The sequence below is a fragment of the Schistocerca americana genome, chromosome 2 (assembly GCF_021461395.2).
Source record: "Schistocerca americana isolate TAMUIC-IGC-003095 chromosome 2, iqSchAmer2.1, whole genome shotgun sequence".
Classification (NCBI taxonomy): Eukaryota; Metazoa; Arthropoda; class Insecta; order Orthoptera; family Acrididae; genus Schistocerca; species Schistocerca americana.
Genome location: NC_060120.1, coordinates 961,816,789 through 961,836,937, shown reverse-complemented (window position 1 = coordinate 961,836,937; position 20,149 = coordinate 961,816,789). Strand labels below are relative to the sequence as shown.

The window sequence follows — 20,149 nt, the reverse complement described above, 5'->3', positions numbered from 1 at the left end:
ATGCTCATCATGGCTGTGACATTTGATTAGCCACACACCTGCCTCTTGGGATAATGGCAAATGGTGAGCAACTCAGCGAGCTCAGGTGACTGGGTGCAGGTTTGGCGAACCTGGGTTTCCTGAGCTCCTCTAGCTGGTTGTGGGACAGAATTGGCTTATGATTAACAATGTTCAAAATCTTACAGTGGTCAAGTGGATCCCACTGCCACCCAACCTTCAAAGGGAGCTCGACATGTTAGCCCTCCAGAAAAATCAACACTTTCTACTACAAATGTGAACAGTAGCTTGATACAGATGTGTTGAAATGTAATTAAGGAAAATTCAACCAAGAACACATTAGAGGGGACGACAGTAACCCATCAACTTCCTTCCACCACTTGAAGACAATGACACACGTGGGAGATGTAGAACAGGCTGTCAAGGTTTTACACATCACACAAAGAGGACCAGAAATAGATATTCTGAAAGAGATGGAAATATATTCACACAAACAAAATTACCATCAAGAAAGTTGAAGTGTATGAATCGATTTGAAACAGAAACATTACATAGAAAATTTTGTTGAAGTTATTGTCCCAAACTCTGGATGAGTAGAAAAAGAAAATCAGAGATCATGTTACTGTGAAATTAAAGATCAGGAAATTGTTACAAATGTCATGCATTACAATGCTATCTGGCATAACCATTAAAAAAAAATTATGAATGTAGAACCACGTGAATGCGAATCATATAAGCAGTATAATGTAGCTGGTAAGAAGAAAGATATGACCTACAGAATACCATAGAAGCAAACAGCCTGTAACCACATAACATTGCTGACTCAACTACCACTACAGTTGTCAAGTAACATCATTATGAAATAAACTCTCTTAATTAAACATCTTCACAAATATCTGCTCCAGCAAAAGTTTAAAACCTAATGTAGCTCCATCAACACCAAAGGAGCATACATATGCAGTAGTGTGACAGCAACTGAGACATCGATGTCATATGGATATCAAGACCGCCTGATGTGCATAGCAACCACAATTCTATAAAAGTTAAATTATCTGCTTCAAAATTTGAAATATTGTACCATACTACGTGCTTTCCATAGACCTGAAGGTGGCAGTCATGGAGAAATAGGCCTATTGTAGTAAACAATATAATTGAACACAGCAGTTTGCTGTCTCATATCATAATATATAATGTCCATATGTGAATAAATATGAGATAGAATATCTGGCCAGTATTTCACCAGAAGGTGAAATATACTCGCATAAAAGTAAAAGTGGCGATATCATCTTAGCTTTTGGAACTCCTAGATGCTTCGTCGGGCAGTAGAGGGGGATAGAATGGGAAAGGTTAAAACAGAAAGACAGGTCACTCAGACTCCATGATGAGAAGGACCCACTTTCAATGAGAATATCTTTGTCCATCCTCCTCCTCATCCTCCTCACTACAGGTGAGTTCCTCTCATGCTGCAGTCTGAATGACCAATCTTTCCCTTTTACTCTGTACTACTCTATCCCTCTCTCTTATCCAAGACCAGCGAGGTGGCGCAGTGGTTAGACACTGGACCCGCATTCGGGAGGACGACGGTTCAATCCCGCGTCCGGCCATCCTGATTTAGGTTTTCCGTGATTTCCCTAAATCACTCCAGGCAAATGCCGGGATGGTTCCTCTGAAAGGACACGGCCGACTTCCTTCCCCATCCTTCCCTAATCCGATGAGACCGATGACCACGCTGTCTGGTCTCGTTCAGTGTGTGTGTGTGTGTGTGTGTGTGTGTGTGTGTGTGTGTGTGTGTGTGTGTGTCTGCAGCAGTAAACACTTAGTCTCCTGAAGGTAAGTAATTACCAGCAATTATGTCTCACCTTTTTTATATTCAGCATGCACTGGAATGAATCACATCACTCGAATCAGTAAAACACCTTGGAAATGGATGTTATTAACAAAAACAAGCTGTGCTAAACAAGCTGAGCAGCTGCTTAAGTGCAAGAAGGTTGGGGAATTACTTTAAGTGGTAGAAAAGCATAATACCCGTAAGTCAAGCAGAAGTTTGGTTTCTTGACATAATATTATGAATATGTAGACAAAAGATTAACTGATGGAATGATACCTTGAGGGAGTAACAGAGATAACAAAACATGATGAAGCGTGTCAATGGCAAGCTTCAAAAGACTGATGCCTTTATTCCAATATTTGACTCACTGAACTTACTGGTGTATATTAAGGCAGGATTCCTTGAACTGAAAGTGTTGCCGTATATTCCTAACCCCTTTGCAATAATATTATGAGAAGGAAAGTTGCTACTGACCATATAGCGGGGATGCTGAGTCACAATAAGCACCCACACACACACACGACTGCTGTCTCAGGCAACTGAAAGCATGGGCATGGTTTCAGTTGCCTGAGACTGTAGTCGTGTGTGTGTGTGTGTGTGTGTGTGTGTGTGTGTATTCATGTCTGTCGTTGACAAAGGCCAGTGGCCGAAAGCTTTAACTGTGAAAGTCTTTTTTTTTGTTGTGCCCATCTGTGACTCAGCATCTCCGCTGTATGATGAGTAGCAACTTCCCTTCTCATAATATTGTTACATTCCTTCCTGGATTTTCCATTGTTTGATTTTAACTCCCTGCAATGTTTTAAATTTCAGTGATACAGCCACAGAACTCTTGCCTGCCAGCAGTGTGTGATATGGTAGATATGGTGAAGTGGGAGTCTTTTTCTCTTCCAGAATGCTTTGTTAATGGTGGTGGTGATCAGGGAGTATGGAATAAAGCTGCAAAATATTTGAGGACCAAAGGTGCGTGCAGGAGATTAAAATAATCAAGAGGATATCCTATGCTAAATCAAAAAGCATAGCATCTGCAGACATTAACAATGTTATTTGCATCAGGGGGGACCTGTAATAATGGATGACATGTCCTGCAGATGCAGACCTGTAGTGTAAGCAAAAATACACGTTACTTCAAGTGTAGTTGCAAAACAGCAACTGTTTCCATTTTGGTAACAAGCAAAACAATTGTACAGAATACCAAAGACGCCAAGAGGGCAGTCACACCACAACCAAGAATGTCACAGAGAGCAACAAACAGCATGCCAAAACATCCATCACTGCCAGCATTGCCATTGATAGAGAAATATCACATGGATAAATAAAAACATAAAAGGGATTAAGTGCAAAGCCATTAGATCATCTAACACGTGAGAGTGGGCTTCTTATGCCAATTTTAGATTTTCAACAGAAAAGAGAGAGTGTGTGTGTGTGTGTGTGTGTGTGTGTGTGTGTGTGTGTGTGTGTGTTTTATTTTTACCATTCTCATCACTTTTTGGGGTTTTGTACCTCAGTTGGTAAAAATGGAACCCTTATAGGATCACTTTGTTGTCTGCCTGACATCCCCTGGTAGTCTGTGCCTATGACACGTATAGCATCTGCAATATTTCAAAGCAAAGTAATGCTGGTAATTGATGCAGAATTGCACTTCCATTGTTTGGAATAAGATTGCAACCTCTCATAAAATTCCATTGAAGCATACCATAGAACAATTTGGCATTTGCATGACAGCAGTAGCCCTATGGCTGGCTGTAACATTCTCTTCTCTGGAGACTTTCTCCCCTGGAGACTCCCATCAAATCATATCAATTATTGCAACAGGGACGAGAGCAGACAAATTCAACACATTGCTAGTTAGTGTAGAATGTTTATATAACTCCAAGACTAATAAAATAAAAGGAAAATTACAGTAGTGAATGTGAAATTATACAAAAAATTTAAATCTAAAACTTAAAAAGTCTTGGAAATCCTGGGACTGATATCTTGCCAGTATTGATATCGATAACAGCAAAAAGTGTCAAGATTCTTGATCCGTGGGATGGATGAACTATTTATAAAAGCCTGCATAACTAAGTTGTACAGGATCCTTGGAGTGTGAGTCATACTCTTACTTGTGTAGTTTTTTTTAATATACTTGACCTGTAAATGAGGGGACGGTTTTAAATTTCAAAGATTTGATGAAGGTTCTGGGATGCATATTTGTTGTTGTTGTTGTTATACTCGGGTGACCTAAAGGCAAGGTACCGCGAGGCACTGATCATTTTAAAATACCCTAGTCACATATCTTGTGGAGCAAAGTCTGTTCCAGTTTATAAAGCTTTTGTACAATTCTGACTACACTATGGATGCGTGGTATATGGATCAGCAAGACCTAATTACATTAAGATCAATGATGTCATCCACCATGAGGGGATTAGGATGGCCACAGGCACCTAGACTCACGTCTGAGACAGAGTAGCTGCCCTTGTCACCTGGCAGCAGCTCCTCATGGTGCGTCAGGTGTGCAGGTGCTCTACTGTTCTAGATTTTCTGGCTTACAAAACCATTACACACATTCCTGTGGGAACAATTTTTGCAACTGACCCTGAGGAAAATAATTGTATGTGTGCTGCAACAGTAGTATGAAAACACGATATAGATTTCCTTGAAGTGTTATATTGTAATGCTTTACTAGCTGTGTCAAAAAAATCCTTTTTGTGGGAAAAAGTGCACTTAAGATTTTGTTCTTTGCTGTTTCATGATGACTTCCTTAACTAATTAATACTGAGATACTGGTTACCGTTTTGTACCACTAACGTTAAGTTCACTTGTGTTGTCGGTTAGGTAGAAATTTTGAAGTAACTTTAGATTAGTTTAGAACTTATGTCCCTTGTTAGTTTTTCGTACTTTAGGTAACTGACAGTCTGTCTTGTAAATGAGTTAAAGGATGTGCATAAGAAGCTTTTGGAGTGGTAATTGGCTATCTTTGTGCTCACTGCTTCGTTCACGTAAACTGTCTTGGTTTTTTTTTTTTTTTTTTTTTTTTAAATCGAATTTTTATGTTGTTTGCAAATTGCACCATCTTCTAAACTTTCCACACTAACTAAGGCCACAGAAGCATGGTCTTTTCCAAATGTACTTCTGACTAAAAAGCGATTGTGGTAACTAGAGCCCAAGGTTTTTATTAATCAGGAATTTGCATTGTTGTGGTGATATTCCTTAGAAGCTTCCATCCCTGAACAAATATTTCTTTATTCCTAACCGAGAAATGAAATACCAATTTTAATAGATTTACCGTCAAATTTTTTAATGTAATGAAATATATTCATAAAACCTTTTATTTTTTATTTCTGATGGATAAGTCATATTCCAATTTTAATAGATGTAGCTTTAAAATGCGCTAGTAGTTCTTTAATAATAATTTATTTTAAAAAAGCTTTCATCTACTAGATTTTCCAAAAATGCCGAGAAACATATTTTTTATATCTGACAAAACAAAATACCAATTTTTATAGGCGTAGCTTCAAAATTGCCTTAGTAGCTACATATTTCCAAAACCATTAATCCCCTATTTCATCCTCTTAGGAGTGGAATTTTGAACAATACCTTAAACGATGCCTACGGTACAAGATCTCTACCCTGTCCAAATTTCAAGTGTCTGTCCTTAGTGGTTTGGGATGGATGGTGGATGGATGGATGGATGGATGGATGGATGGATGGATGATAACGAGGCAGTGAATCAGTCTGGCCCCCTTAGGGACTGAATTCCCGAAAACAGTGAAACACAGCTTTTTTTCATTTTTAACCAAGAAGTCTAATACCAATTTTCATAGATGTAGACTTAAAAATTCCTTAGTAGTTTCCTCAATAATGGTTTATTTTTTTAAAAAATCTGCCACTATTTCACCTCCAGAGGGATTAAATTTCCAAAAATGCAGAAATACATATTTCTTTATTTCTGTCCCAGAAACCAAATACCAATTTTTTAGGTCTAGCTTCAACGTTACCCTAATAGCGACATATTTTCAAAAAACCTCTCATCCCCTGTTGCACTCCCTTAAGGGTTAAATTTCGAAAAATATCTTCTTAAATGACGCTGAATGTATAAGATCAACACACACTGCAAATTTCAAGTTTCTATCCTTATTCATAGATACTTACTTGTAATAATGTTTAATTAGGCTGCAGTACACAATCCATTCAGTAAAACTGGTTCTTATGGACTTAGCATAATAATTTGTTTTGGTGTACCAGTGGACTAAAACTTTGGTGTGTGTACCAGCAATAATCTATGCTATATGCCAGCTTCATGCATTCTACTCCTGTGCTGGACTGACCTGTAAAAGTAAAGTCTGAACAATGCTTTCAACCACACAAAACTAAAAAATGTAGTGGTATTACAAGAGATAAGTTAATCTGTTATTTTTGCACTCGACTTTATAGCTCTAATTACTGTCTGTAGATGTGTGTAGGTGTACCTTTACCAGCCTATAGGAGTACAAAGTTTTTCTTTGATATGGTATGATCATACCCTATATGAATTCTAGTCATACGAAGAATATTCTTTTGCACAAAAATTATGTGTACCCTATTTCCATTAATGAAGTTCATTATTTTCCACACATAATAAATGTATCTGTGATTCTTGGGTCTTATATTAGATATTGGTATTAAAACTTGAGTGTCTTATCTGAGGAGAGTACTGTCAAAGGGGCTAACCACATCTGCACACTGATCATTTCAGCAACAGAAGTGCTGGGGCATAACCTGCAACTTGTTGTGCTAAAATCATCTCAACTATCTGATAGCATATTTTCATTGTCTTTTTAATTGAGAGAACTTTTATCCAGGTGCCAGTCTGAGTAGCACCATTCAGCACTTAGTAATTTATTTTGCTGGCTTGGTTAATGCTTTCTTGAGTTGTCTAGCTGCAATTGTTGCCGAGTGTGAAGTTGCACAGTGTTTAAGCACTATCTTACATTCTAGGAAATAAGGTCCAGGTCCGTTCAGTTGTACAGATTATATTCTCTTGCCTTTTGTTTAAGAAAAATTGCAGAATGGTTCCTTTCAAAAGCACATGGCTATTTCCTTCCCTGTCCTCATCTAAATTGATGGTGTGTTTCATCTCTTGTGACCTTCTCATGTACAGAATATAAAACTCTGATCTTCTGTTCTCCAAATCACATCCAGAAATGAGGAGAAAGTGTCTCATCTAAATAAATATTTGGAAGTTTTAATGAACCCTCTAATCCAATGCCAGAGAGCCTCTGTAACTGAGTAGAGTGCATACAGAATGGGGAACATATCTAGCTTGTTTGATCAGACCGTGTGACAGATTTGCCCTCATTGTGATCTGACATTTATTAAGCATTGGCATTAAAATAAACATATCAGAGCCATTGCACAAAAAACTAAATGAAAACTGGGTAAAAATGTTCATGGCAGAAAAATAATCCAGAGTGGTAGTGAAGTGATAGGCTCAAAAAGTGCCGTGCTGATTATTCCCAGGGCATATAGTGATTTCAGAGAAGCTAACTAGCCAGAAGAGTAAACAAGGTTGAGGGAAATGTGGCATTTGTTGAGCTGTAGCCAACTCTTATTTCCTTATTCATAGTTGAAGTTGGAATGTCAGTTGACTACAGAAGAATAAATGCTTGGAAGAGAACAGTCATCTATAGCCAGGCTGTATCTCATTCAGGTATGTGTAGGCAATGATTCCGTGCTGAGCAGTGGTGACAGCCAATAGGAAATTGTCTTCCAACACACATTTTTATTTTTTATATTGGATACGTCACATTATTATGTGAATAGTGTCCACTTTGGGTAACAGTATTTTACCGGGTCCTCATTTAATTTTCTGAAGAACTGTCAGTTCATAAATTAACCTTGTAAATGTTTTGTACTATACTTGATAATGAAATGTGTGTGTTTGTGTAATTTAAGCTAAATTATTAAGTTGTATATGTGCTTCTTTGTACATTATGAGGGAGAGGGCAGGAGGATGTCCATATCTTCACAGTCTTTGCATTATTTTCTTTCTATTTGTTAGTGGAAAGCAAGCCAGACTTTTTGAGATGGTGTGAGGGGATTTGACACAGGGGAAAGAGCAATAAAGTGATGAAAAGGGAGGTGAAGTCAGCAGCAGTTTCTAAATATTTCAAACACATTTTAACCATGCTCATCTCACATTTTTGTTTAGATGGCAGAGACTTGTATGCTGGATGCCTTACATTGACATTGGAAAGATTAGACAATGGAGAAAAGAATAGCAGTTGGCTGTGAAAGCCATCACTTTATTACAGCAGATCTATATTTCAACTATTACATAGTCATTTTCTGTGCTAAAAATTACAGAAGAGGAGAATTAGGAACAAATATAAGACAGTTGACAACATATTGTAAGTGCAAACATCAGCACCACACCGTGACATATCATATAACAATAGGCGACATTTCTCCAAAGTGTCACGTAGTAAACAATGTGTGGTGTACAGCGTACAGGAGTCTTACATGAACTGAGGCCATTGCTTACATGGTTGAAAAGAAAGAAAATGTGATGTCAAAGCAATGTGGTGCCCTTTACTGGCTGATGATAGGTTAAATAATAGTAAAGCTGTATAATTTAATTTTTTTTTATCTACAGACAATAAAACCATAAGTGATGGTTAAACCACGGAAAGCAAATCATACGTGTGCAGCTGTAAGTATAGTCCATTCAATGACAGTTAGTACAGGAGAGTGTGTCATGTACTATGCATTACAAACTAATGGAAGAGGATCCCTTTATAATTCCATACAACACAAAAAAATACAATGTTAAAATAATACACCAAAATCATTAAAATTTAAAGGAATGAAAATAGTACAATAAAACATGGTTTACCCTCTCTAAGCTTAAACTAAAATCGTAAAGCTTGTAAAATTACATCAGCATCATCTCTGGGCTTACAGTAGAGATAAGTGGAACAAAGCAGCTTTACAATGTCCAAAAGTAAAGTGGCACATAAATGAATGAATAAGTAAAATAAGGGAATGAAAACAGTGCAGCAAACTAAAATCATACAAGTTGTAAAAATACATGAGTGCCATCTCTGGGAATAAAACAGCATATAACATTGAAAGGTATGAAGCTAACAAGTGATGCATAAAAACTGAACAAATAAGCAAAGTAGAAGAATGTAACAGAGTTATGGGAAATAAAATATGTTCAAACAAATGGGATTAAGTGAGGATGTGGTTATTTTCAAATGTGTGCCCTCACTGGGCTAATGTAAGTCACGAAACTAGCTAAGGAACAAGGTAACTTCCCCAGAATCAAGTAAAAATATAAAATAGTATAGTGAGTTAAAAGGGCTTCCGTAGAGGATATATGTTGACTTGAAATGTCTAGCAACTCATGGACACCTTATATACCGCCGATACGTGCCCTATTCTGGCGAAGAAAGAAATGCCGGCAATACATTATGATTAAGCAATGGCACAGATTTTACTGTGAGCTATAAATCAACAGTGTGAAATCTTCTGTTGATCTTAAATGTATTACATATTGAGGTATAGTAGACCCTAAGTTGGGGAAAATAATTATGAGTAACAAACAAGACCATACTCAAATATTGACCTGTTAATTGGTCAAATAGGTAAGTGATATGGATACATTCGTATTGAATGCGGTCTTGTTACCGCCTTCTTTTTATGAGATGTTCCTCAAAAACTTCCCAGAAGTGGGTACTTTTCGCCATAACTTTCTCATTTAGCAGGTGGATGTCAGAGGATCTACTGTGACGAAAAATCTCAACCTTGTCCAGTAGGTCCTTAAACCATCCCTTCCGTGCGTGATGCAACAACTAAACTGACAAGCAAGACAGAATTGCACATCCGCTCTGGATCCGGTGAGCAGCAAAATTTGTGCCTCATTCCTCCATTCGAGCACTACGTGTTACTGTACCGAACTTTGACTCTGCATCTAGTTTGTCTGCTGTAACATACTTTGCATTTAGGGCACAGTATTTTGTATACTCCAAATTCATGTGGAAGGTTTTTCTTATCTGCACTATTAGCCAAAAACAATCCTAAATTGTTATTAGTTGATAAAAAATTCTAGTTTTATACTTCCTGAAAATTGATGCAAATTTTGTGCTGAAGACAGTGAAATGTACCTCTCGTTACTGTCTTCATCCTCTGGTTTTGAATCCTCCTGTAGTTCTTTATCATTGTTATGCTTCTTAGCAATTATTTTTTAAAATATTAAGTTCATAATTAGCAGGGTAATACTTGATTTTGCTATACAGATAATTGTGTCAGTTTCTAAGTCATGCTTCTTTTGAGAAAGAGGTTATTTGAACAACCTGTAAAAAGCAAAATGAAAGAAAGTATTTTTTGTGCTGAGATGGGTGCTTTGACTCATAATTTACTATACAATCTGAATTTTTCTCTGAACATGCTAAACCTGTGTTTACCACCTAAATTTTTGACATTTGCGTCCAGGAAATTAATGGACCCTTCCATTCCGATCTCAAATGTAAATTTAATTTTACCATGTAATGTTTTGAATTTATTTACCACATCCTCAATTTCCTGTCATTGCTTTGAATCAGCCGCATCTGAAGTAATACAAGATTTTTCTCACTAAGGTGGGATTCTTGAGAAAGAACTTATTTTCAAGTCATTTAATAAAAACGTCAGCCAAAAAACCTGAGGTAGCACTGCCCATACTTAGGCTATCTTTCTGATAATACTCTTCATTACTGAATTTAAAGTAATTGTAGTTTAGGATGAAAGAAAGTAAATCAAGGAATTCATCAACTTCAGGTTGTGATAATCTTTTCTTGAGCAGCAGACTGTTTTTCCAAATAATCATAATAGTACTCTCAGTAGGTTGTTGTTGTGGTCTTCGGCCCTGAGACTGGTTTGATGCAGCTCTCCATGTTACTCTATGCTGAGCAAGCTTCTTCATCTCCCAGTACTTACTGCAACCTACATCCTTCTGAATCTGCTTAATGTATTCATCTCTTGGTCTCCCTATACGATTTTTACCCTCCACGCTGCCCTCCAATGCTCAATTTGTGATCCCTTGATGCCTCAGAACATGCCCTACCAACCGGTCCCTTCTTCTTGTCAAGTTGTGCCACAAACTCCTCATTAGTTACGTGATCTACCCATCTAATCTTCAGCATTCTTGCGTAGGACGACATTTCGAAAGCTTCTATTCTCTTCCTGTCCAAACTATTTATCATCCATGTTTCACTTCCATACATGGCTACACTCCACACAAATACTTTCAGAAACGACTTCCTGACATGTAAATGTATACTCCATGTTAACAAATTCTTCTTCTTCAGAAACGCATTCCTTGCCAGTCTACATTTTATATGCTCTCTACTTTGACCGTCATCAGTTATTTTGCTCCCCAAATAGCAAAACTCCTTTACTACATTAAGTGTCTCATTTCCTAATCTAATTCCCTCAGCATCACCCGACTTAATTCGACTACATTCCATTATCCTCATTTTGCTTTTGTTGATGTTCATCTTATATCCCCCTTTCAAGACACTGTCCATTCCGTTCAACTGCTCTTCCAAGTCCTTTGCTGTGTGTGACAGAATTACAATGTCATCGGTGAACCTCAAAGTTTTTATTTCTTCTCCGTGGATTTTAATACCTACTCCGAATTTTTCGTTTGCTTCCTTTACTGCTTGCTCAATATACAGGTTGAATACATCAGGGAGAGGCTACAAGCCTGTCTCACTCCCTTCCCAACCACTGCTTCCCTTTCATGCCCCTCGAGTCTTATAACTGCCATCTGGTTCCTGTACAAATTGTAAATAGCCTTTTGCTCCCTGTATTTTACCCCTGCCACCTTTAGAATTTGAAAGAGAGTATTCCAGTCAACATTGTCAAAAGCTTTCTCTAAGTCTACAAATGCTAGAAAAGTAGGTTTGCCTTTCCTTAATCTTTCTTATAAGATAAATATTGCCTAAGGTCAGTATTGCCTCACGTGTTCCAACATTTTTACGGAATCCAAACTCAGTAGGTATATTTGTATAAAGGTTAATGATACACAGGGATACAAATTTCACAGTGTTAGCTGTAGGGACATGACGAATGTTTGTAGACAGTTTGTAACTATTTTGAACAGAATATTGACGATGAAATATATAATGTGCCTTTCAGAAATTTTAAGCATTTGTGGATGAACTGTTGACCACAGGCCTCACAGGAAGGTGTTCTTTATAAACCTTAAGCTGTGCCCTGGTCTGGATTCATGACTTTCAGTCGTTGTTTTTATCAACGGGTAATATTTTCATTACATACCTTAAGCTTGACATTTTTTGTCTGGGATGTCTCTGTAGTTGTCTTTATCAATCCTGGATATACCGTTGTCAATGAAAAATTTTGGTTGGAAAGATTATGTTGTGTTAAACAAAGAAGAAATGTAATTGTTATCTGACACAACAGCTGCTTCATCTGGAGGTAGCTACTCTCTTTTTTTACCTCTTGCAAGCTTCTGCAGCTAAAAAACCAAGAAAATTTATGTTACAGGATACCGTTGTATCTTGTGGCTTTTCTTTAAGCCTTCCTGGCATTTACTCTGTTGGTCAATTATGTTAATTGACTTCTCTGTTGCTGTTTAGTAGAAAATCTGTATATGAAAAGCACAGAATTGTGGATGTTGTACAGTAGAACATCTACAATTTTGTACTTTCCAACTATAATGTTAATTAAGCTTCCCTTCATCTCTCAAGACCTTACAGATCCTCTCAACAAGTGCCAGTGCCAAGAACACAAACACAAAACATGCAAAATAAATATGAAATTTGAGTCCAAAAGCTTGAATCTGTATCTTGATTAGAATCTTCATCATACAGATAGATCTGTTTGTCAAATCTCTCGACACTTTAGTTCTTATATCACTGACTAAGTATTCCTAATGTGGGAAGTCAAAAGGCATTAGCCTATGACCAGAAATTCTGTGGAAGTGTTTTGTTGTTTAGTGATGACACCTGAAGTCATTCTCAATTCTGTTTCACTGGGGAAAGAGAACGTTCAAATTTAAGCGTTACCTCTTAGCAATACTTCAGTTTTTGAACCAGTGAACCAGGGGGCCATTGAAAGCTTCAGATATTTCTTCACAAATGCATTGCTGCATATTGTTCTGATTAAGTTACTACCAAGGACACATACTATCACAAGTGGGACTAATCTACTTCTATTAGATGGATCTCTTACTCCACATGAAGAGCCACCAAACACCCATTTTGTATCATAACTGTCTGATCTGATTAAATAATATGATTGCTATGAAAAATGCATTAGCAACAGAATCCATTAGAGACTAACTGGAATGCAGTGTTGATAATTCTGGCTGTCACTCACTGGCAGACGAAAAAATCATTGCCAGTGTCATCAATGACCAAATAGCCAAAATCCTTACAACAGTCAGGAAAAGCAAAGTCACAATTATTGTGCTGAAGTAGCTATGAAGCCAATAAAATGAAGAAGAATGTAATGCTGTGTAATAGCTGTTTGTTAACTGTATGGGGATTTAGCAGCAACAGAATGTCTTTTATTTGTGAGGAAAAAGAAAATTTAGGACCTCTTGTTGTAAACTTTCATTTGCTGCTGTTAGACATAAGTTACACATTAGTAAGATGTTTAATACAAAATGTGTACAGTTTTGTGCTTAATATAACAGTTTCTTTGTTTCATATAGCTCCTGTGATATTCACTGTGATATAAAAAGTCTGTTATCCAGTAGCCAAAAATCTGTTGTCCAAGCACATTCAGCCCTATTTGTTTCAGATAATCAGTACTCTACTGTAGTTTCCTGCCTCCTATGTACCACATTGATTGTTATGAAAGTGTTGTCTTGTTAAGTGCTTTTCTTCTTTGCATTCCATTTCAGGTTGTTTACAACCTGTTATGATTCCCATTTCCTTTGTCCTACATTTTATGTTCCTTTTGATTTGTATTTATTTTTATGGGTAGTCAATCATTATCCATTATTTGTTGCTGTTCAGTTCATCTTCTCTTCTTCTAACTCCTCTTTTACACTGCATGTATTTACTTAATTTCTGGTACCACATTTTTGATTATATCTGTTCGTTTACACCCCTTGATACTTTTTAAAAACTCCATCTGTAGACATGCATATCTTTCTTCCTGTTCACAACCTCATGATTCACTTCCGTATAACTGTGTTGGTAGAGCAATAGCTTCATAGAATTTTAATTATGTACATTCATTCATATATCATGTTCCGGCAGTCCTATCATGAAGGGTTGTGGAACAAGTCAAGTTAATGCATTAACAAGCAAGGGCAACCACGGCTGGCTACTTCTGTAAATTATACTAACAACAAACTGTGAGGAGTGATAATTATTTCAAGTGTGAGTGTTAGGAGAAACAACTCTTCGGATGGGGGGGGGGGGGGGAGAAAAGAAAAAAACCTCAATTTTGAGGTGTGCTACTTTCCAGTGAGACGGATGGCTGTTGAGCCTATATAGTCATTAACAGCTAACCAGGTTATATAGCCTTAGTGCGCAACCTACAGGGACCCAACCACAACTCAGTGGATAAGGCTTACCCAGACAAGCTTTGTATACAAGTTCTTTTTAGTTCTCTAGCTGCTCAGCAGATGTGATTGGGTCCTAAAATGTCTATATTCTCTCGGCAGTTTGGGTGGTCTGCTGGGTATAACTGTAAATAACATTAGTTACAGACCACATTCAATGGTTAACAATGTATTTGGTATTATTAAGAGTGAGGGATGGACTTCTGAAAATAATGTCACCTTTCTATTTTTTTAAAAAAAAGAAGGGTTAGAGGGACTTTTTGGGTCACTAAAATCACTTAAATAGCTGCAAAATACCTCCTAGTCGAAACAGCAAGGGCTGCCCCAGTAATCAGGTTGTTAAATGATAAATCTCAAGGAGAGTGTACCATAATAACTCTGTATTATTATGACAACATTTAATGTAGTTAACTTATGAGAGTACATTGCAACATGTTTCGTCCATTTGAACGTTAGGATTTGTACACCTAAACATGTCAACATTGTGGGCACACCAGCACAGGATGGAACAGACAGGCAATGTGTGGCAGAGGTGATTTAGCTGCCCATAAAGGTAATTCTCCCTCTACAGTTTGAACTGTGTGTGAAATGACACCAATTATGCAGGGGATCAAGGAATAGGTGTCTATGTGAAAAGAAAAAACTGATACAGGATGTCTGCATCAAACACAGTATGACATATTGCGTAATTCCCTTGCAGACACCCTTATCATTGTCAAGGCAGAGAGCCATGCAGTTGTGAGATAAGGAGTGCTTGGCACTGAGGGACAATCAGCTGTTGTTATTGAAGCCAACCATCGGGCTGTGTCTTACTTCATGATGACAGATGCATCAGTGGAATGAAGTCATCCCCCACTCCAATACGACGCAGCCGAGTAACTCAGACTTCATACTCTGATGAAAGGAGCCTCCAGTCTGTGATGCCTGTGGCCTACAGATCATGAGGCACCACGTTTTACCAGATCACATTTTGTATTTTTATGAGAGGGCAGGAGGAAATTTTATGTGGTAACCCACTTTCCATTTTAGCTGATAATGAGAGTGTGGTAAAACTTTCAAACTTTTGTGTAGTATTTGGACTCAAGTTTAATGTTTAGGCCAGAGGTTGTAGTGTGTTGCAGAGTGGATGGCTCATCCTCTTTTAATACAGTGATCAGCTGGCCACATCCAGCCATTGCAGTATTTTAGATTGGTCAACTGAATCTTTCTTTTTTGTTATAAGTTTTCAAACTGTAAACATGGCTTCATAAATCAATGTCCCTCCTAAGAGTCATCTGATGTTTTAGAAGATATTTGCAAATTATTGTTGTTATTATTTTGCAATATGTAGCAATAGTCAGCCCAAACAAATATGGAGCATCATGTCTTTCATGTGACACCCAGTGTCAATGGAAAGTATCAGCATGTTTCTCACCACAAACAAAATTATTTTTTATATGGAATTTTATGTGCCAGTTGGATAGAGTGGTCCCGAATTAGTCAAGTGTGATACTAACTTTATCAGTGTGTATTAACAGGGACAGTCAAACACTAAGAATAACCAGTACTACAGCAACTACTGAGCTGCACTGGTGCATGATGGTGGTAGTCAGTGCTGCCCAGGGCACAGAGCTGTGACTGATGGAGTACTAGTTATTCTTAGTATTTTACTGTCCCTGTTAATACATACCAATAAAATGAATACCCCATGAGACCATTTTTTGGGACCACTCTGTCATGTTTCTTAGAGAGTAATAGTTCCTTCATCTTACATCAGAAATATTTTGTACCCAAACATTTCATTTGGATCATATTCCACACTCTTTATCTTCCAGGGTGTTGGACCCACAGCCCAACGAGCAGCAGTCATTGCGGCTGTGGAATTGCCTGTTTATGACTTGTGTAAACAACACCTAATGACAACATTTGGCGATCATGTTGCTAATCACTTTATGTAAGTATTTATGTTCATTTTTATCGAATTTTTGTTGGTCTAACTTAATGTTCCACACCTGTTTTCACTGTTCCATGTTGCTAACAATGTGCCAGTCTGTAACTCTGTAAAAGTATACATCTTGCCATCTTATTCTTTAATGTCAACTTAAGAGAAATACAAATATTAAGTCTGTATAATGCTTCTGAATAATTATTTTTTACTTTTTCTATAAAGTGTGTGTGTGTCTTATAAAATAATTCATGTTACATTATTTCCACAGTAATTTACTTGTGTGTCCACTTTTCATTGTCTCAAGGAACTAAGGAACTCAGTATTCTGTGATGGTTCCCTTTGTAAACCAGTAAAACAAAATCTGTGTTGTGCGAATGTTTGGTGCATGTATACACCTTTATTTGAGTGAAATTCAGAATAGTATAGTGCTTATTATATACTTAATTTTTTTTTCCTTTTGAAAAGTTCAGTACATACCTACAAAATACAGTTTACCTTTTAAAGTGTAGCATTTATTACTTACTTATGTCGGCGATGTACCTTGTTATAAAGTTTTAATTGTGTTGACTCAAGTATAGTTGCATTAATCGAGTACACTTATTAGGAATATTGGGTCAAATGCTATTCAGACAATCCTCATAAGACAGTCAGATGCCAGAATGGTTTTTTGAAGGCCTTTGTGGGTTCCTTCGTGTGTCTTTTGCAACACTTACAGCTGTGCTCCTTCACTAAGGTCTTTATTTCTGTGGACAGTGCACTAAACCCTGATGGAATGCTTTATGATTCCAAATCAGAAACAAAACTGACTAATTCTGTGACATTAATAAATGGTTGCAATCAGCTTTCACACTGATGAAATACTGCAAAACATTATAGAAAATATGGAACTTATCTAAGGGAGTGAAATATGGTGAGAATTTAATCATATTAACATGTCCAGGCATTACAGTAGGAAAAGAATTGATTAAGTCTAAGTGGGGAATAGTGGGCAAAAGAAAAGTTGAATAGAGACAGACATCCCCTCTCTCTAAGATAAGCTTTGATAGTGATACAGTTAGTGTTCTTTAATTTAAGAATGAAGTAAATTTAAACATGAGATAATTAAAAATAAACTTGCTTGTATAAATTTGGTTGTAGAAATTTGGAAAGTACTGGAGCAAAGGGCAAAAGAAAACAAAAATTGTGAAAATTACTGTATGTACTAATATTACACACACACACACACACACACACACACACACACACAGGACTGCTGTCTCTAGCAACTGCAGTATGACTGCAGTCATCAGTAAGATGCATTCGCATGCCTATCTGTGACTCATGCATTTAATGTTGTCCAAAAACCAATCACACCCAATGAGATAATCCACAATACCTCATGTCATCCATGACACAAAAAAAAGACGTTTTCATGCTATGGTAGACAGAATTAACTGCTTATCACTATCTGATAAGAACATTGAAATAGAGCTAAATATATTGAGATGTTTACCCGTGGAAAATGGACACAATCGTGAAAATGTTTATGAAAATTATTGAGATAAGAAAAATAAGAACTGTGAGGTAAGTAGGAGAGAAATAATGTTAATAATTCAGAAGTAAAGGAGATCACTCACTGAGAAACAAGAAGTGTTAAGTCATTGGCAGGCACACACAAAAGAGAATCAAAATTTTGCTAGCTGCTCCAAGAACCTGTGTACGTACATTGTTCCGGCTGGACACACCATGTCTCTCAGCCATCGTAATTTAATATATTATTTATTGGTAATGTTGATTGTTGCCAACTTATGTGGTGGGCCTTAATCAAAATGATATTTCATTCAATTTTGATTTACAGTTAAATGCTTTTGTGAAGTTCTCTTTTTTTTTGACAATATTAAACTTGAGTGGAAATTATTTTTTACATTAATGAACGTTAGACTCACTGAATCTTCAAGCATGAACATATAAGTTGAACAATGGAATAAAATTTTCATATTAATTTCCTCGGCTAGTCAGTTCACTTTAAAGCAAAAAATCTTTAGTTATTAATTACAATTGCGGCCCACACATGCGCGAGAGTATTTTTTCTTACCTCCGTTAACCATTGCATTGTAGTTGGAGTCCTGGCTCTGGCTCTCAGCTGTTGTACTGAAAATAAGAATCTTAAAGCTACGTATTTCCTGCAGTGTCGGACGGCTGTGAAGAAAAATGTATATTATGTTAGTAGCGGGTGAGTTTTTCGCTTCCGCTAAATTTTATAAGTTAATATCACCACGTAATGTCGTCGTTGGCTGCATTGGCCACTGCGATTGTTGCACTGTAAGTTACTCTTATGCAGGTTAATTCAAGGAAGGCGGACATGAAATCGGGATCACCTCTTACAAATTAGAAGTGAACAATAATATTAAATCAACATATTATCTGCTTAATTAATACAAATATGCTTACATTTGCCAGCACTCGCAAGATGTCCGTCTACACACAATCAAGGCAAGAGAAGAAGTGAAGACGACTAAAAAATTAACAAAAGAGCGTATCCTGTCGTCTCTTTAGATCATTTTGTTATATTTATTTGCCCTAGAAACTTACACAGAGAAGTTGTTATAATGCGGATACATGAGAAAAATGTATATTATTCAATTTTTAAATGTCTCTTCTTTATAAATACTGTTTTTTAAGTCTTTTCTTATTATTTCGCCGGGGATGCTATACATGCCTGGTTTTCAGTTCAACAAGTTAACTGGATGGGGGTTGTGTCAGATAGAGTGGGTGGTAGGAGAATGGCACAGGAAGCAGGAGGAGGGGTTGGAGATGGGTAGCTAGCAGTTCAGAGGAAGGCAGTAGGTGTGTATAAAAGGGATGTGGGAATGAGGATAGTAGGGGCACATGCTTGGCGTGTGGCACACAGGTGTGGCCCATGGTAAATAACAGAAGAAGGGAAAACTGTTGTGTGGATGGTGTGCGAGTAATGGGTTTGTGCCTAGTAGATAGGTCGTGAACCAACCATGGAACTCAAGTGTGTCTTGCTACAGGGTTGTCAACTTTGTTCTTGGCCACGGTTTGACAGTGGCCATTCATTCTGGTGAACGGCTGATTGGTTTCATTGCTCACATAAAACAGGGTTCACCAGTTGCAGTAGAGCTGGTATATAGCAGGGATATGGTCCCCATGGCAAGGGGTGGGGGAGAGTGGCATAGGAAAGGACCAGGATGTTGTGTAGGTGCTGGAATACCACTTTAGGAGGGGTGGGAAGGATATAGGGTAGGATGTCCCCATACTTCTGGACTCAGTGATGCAACACAGCCTTCACTCTTATAATCATCCTGACCTCAATCCCCACCCAACACAACCCCTAACCAGTCCACCAGCTGAACTGAAAACCCAGCATTGTGTCTCCTGCCGGTACAGTGTAGATGCGTGTTTTTGTGTGTGCGGGACGGGGGGTTGCATTTGCATTCTGGCTTGTCAAAGTATTTCTTCCGAAAGCTGGCAAAGTTTAGATTCTCATTTCTGTGTGCCTGTCAACAACTCAATACTTCTGCTATTCAGTGAGTGGTTTCCATTAGTCCTAAATTATTTACATTCTCTCAGAACTTTTCTAGAAACAATGTTGATAAGTGAAGTGATAAAACAGAGATGAAAGTATCCAGTCTTACCATATATCAGGAAAATATCTGACAAATTAGCTACATTTTTGTAAAACAGGTTCTGAGACTTTAAAGATTCAGACCCATATAGGACATAAATCTGACCCAATATCATACCACCACTAATTTGTAATATATAAAGTGCACTGCAGTGATTGCAGTAAATATTGCATTGGACAGACAGGTATAAAAATATGTACACCATACAAAGAACAGCATTCCATTGA

At 37.4% G+C, this 20,149-nt stretch overlaps 1 protein-coding gene across 1 annotated transcript in view; it reads left to right on the top strand.

Annotated features, from left to right (window-relative positions):
- Positions 1 to 20,149, top strand: part of LOC124596200 (mitochondrial uncoupling protein Bmcp) — a 109,750-nt gene that overhangs the window by 53,693 nt on the left and 35,908 nt on the right. Inside the window, exon 5 of the mRNA XM_047135245.1 lies at positions 16,181 to 16,299. Coding sequence (XP_046991201.1) covers positions 16,181 to 16,299 — 119 coding nt within the window. The remainder of the gene's footprint in view (positions 1 to 16,180; positions 16,300 to 20,149) is intronic.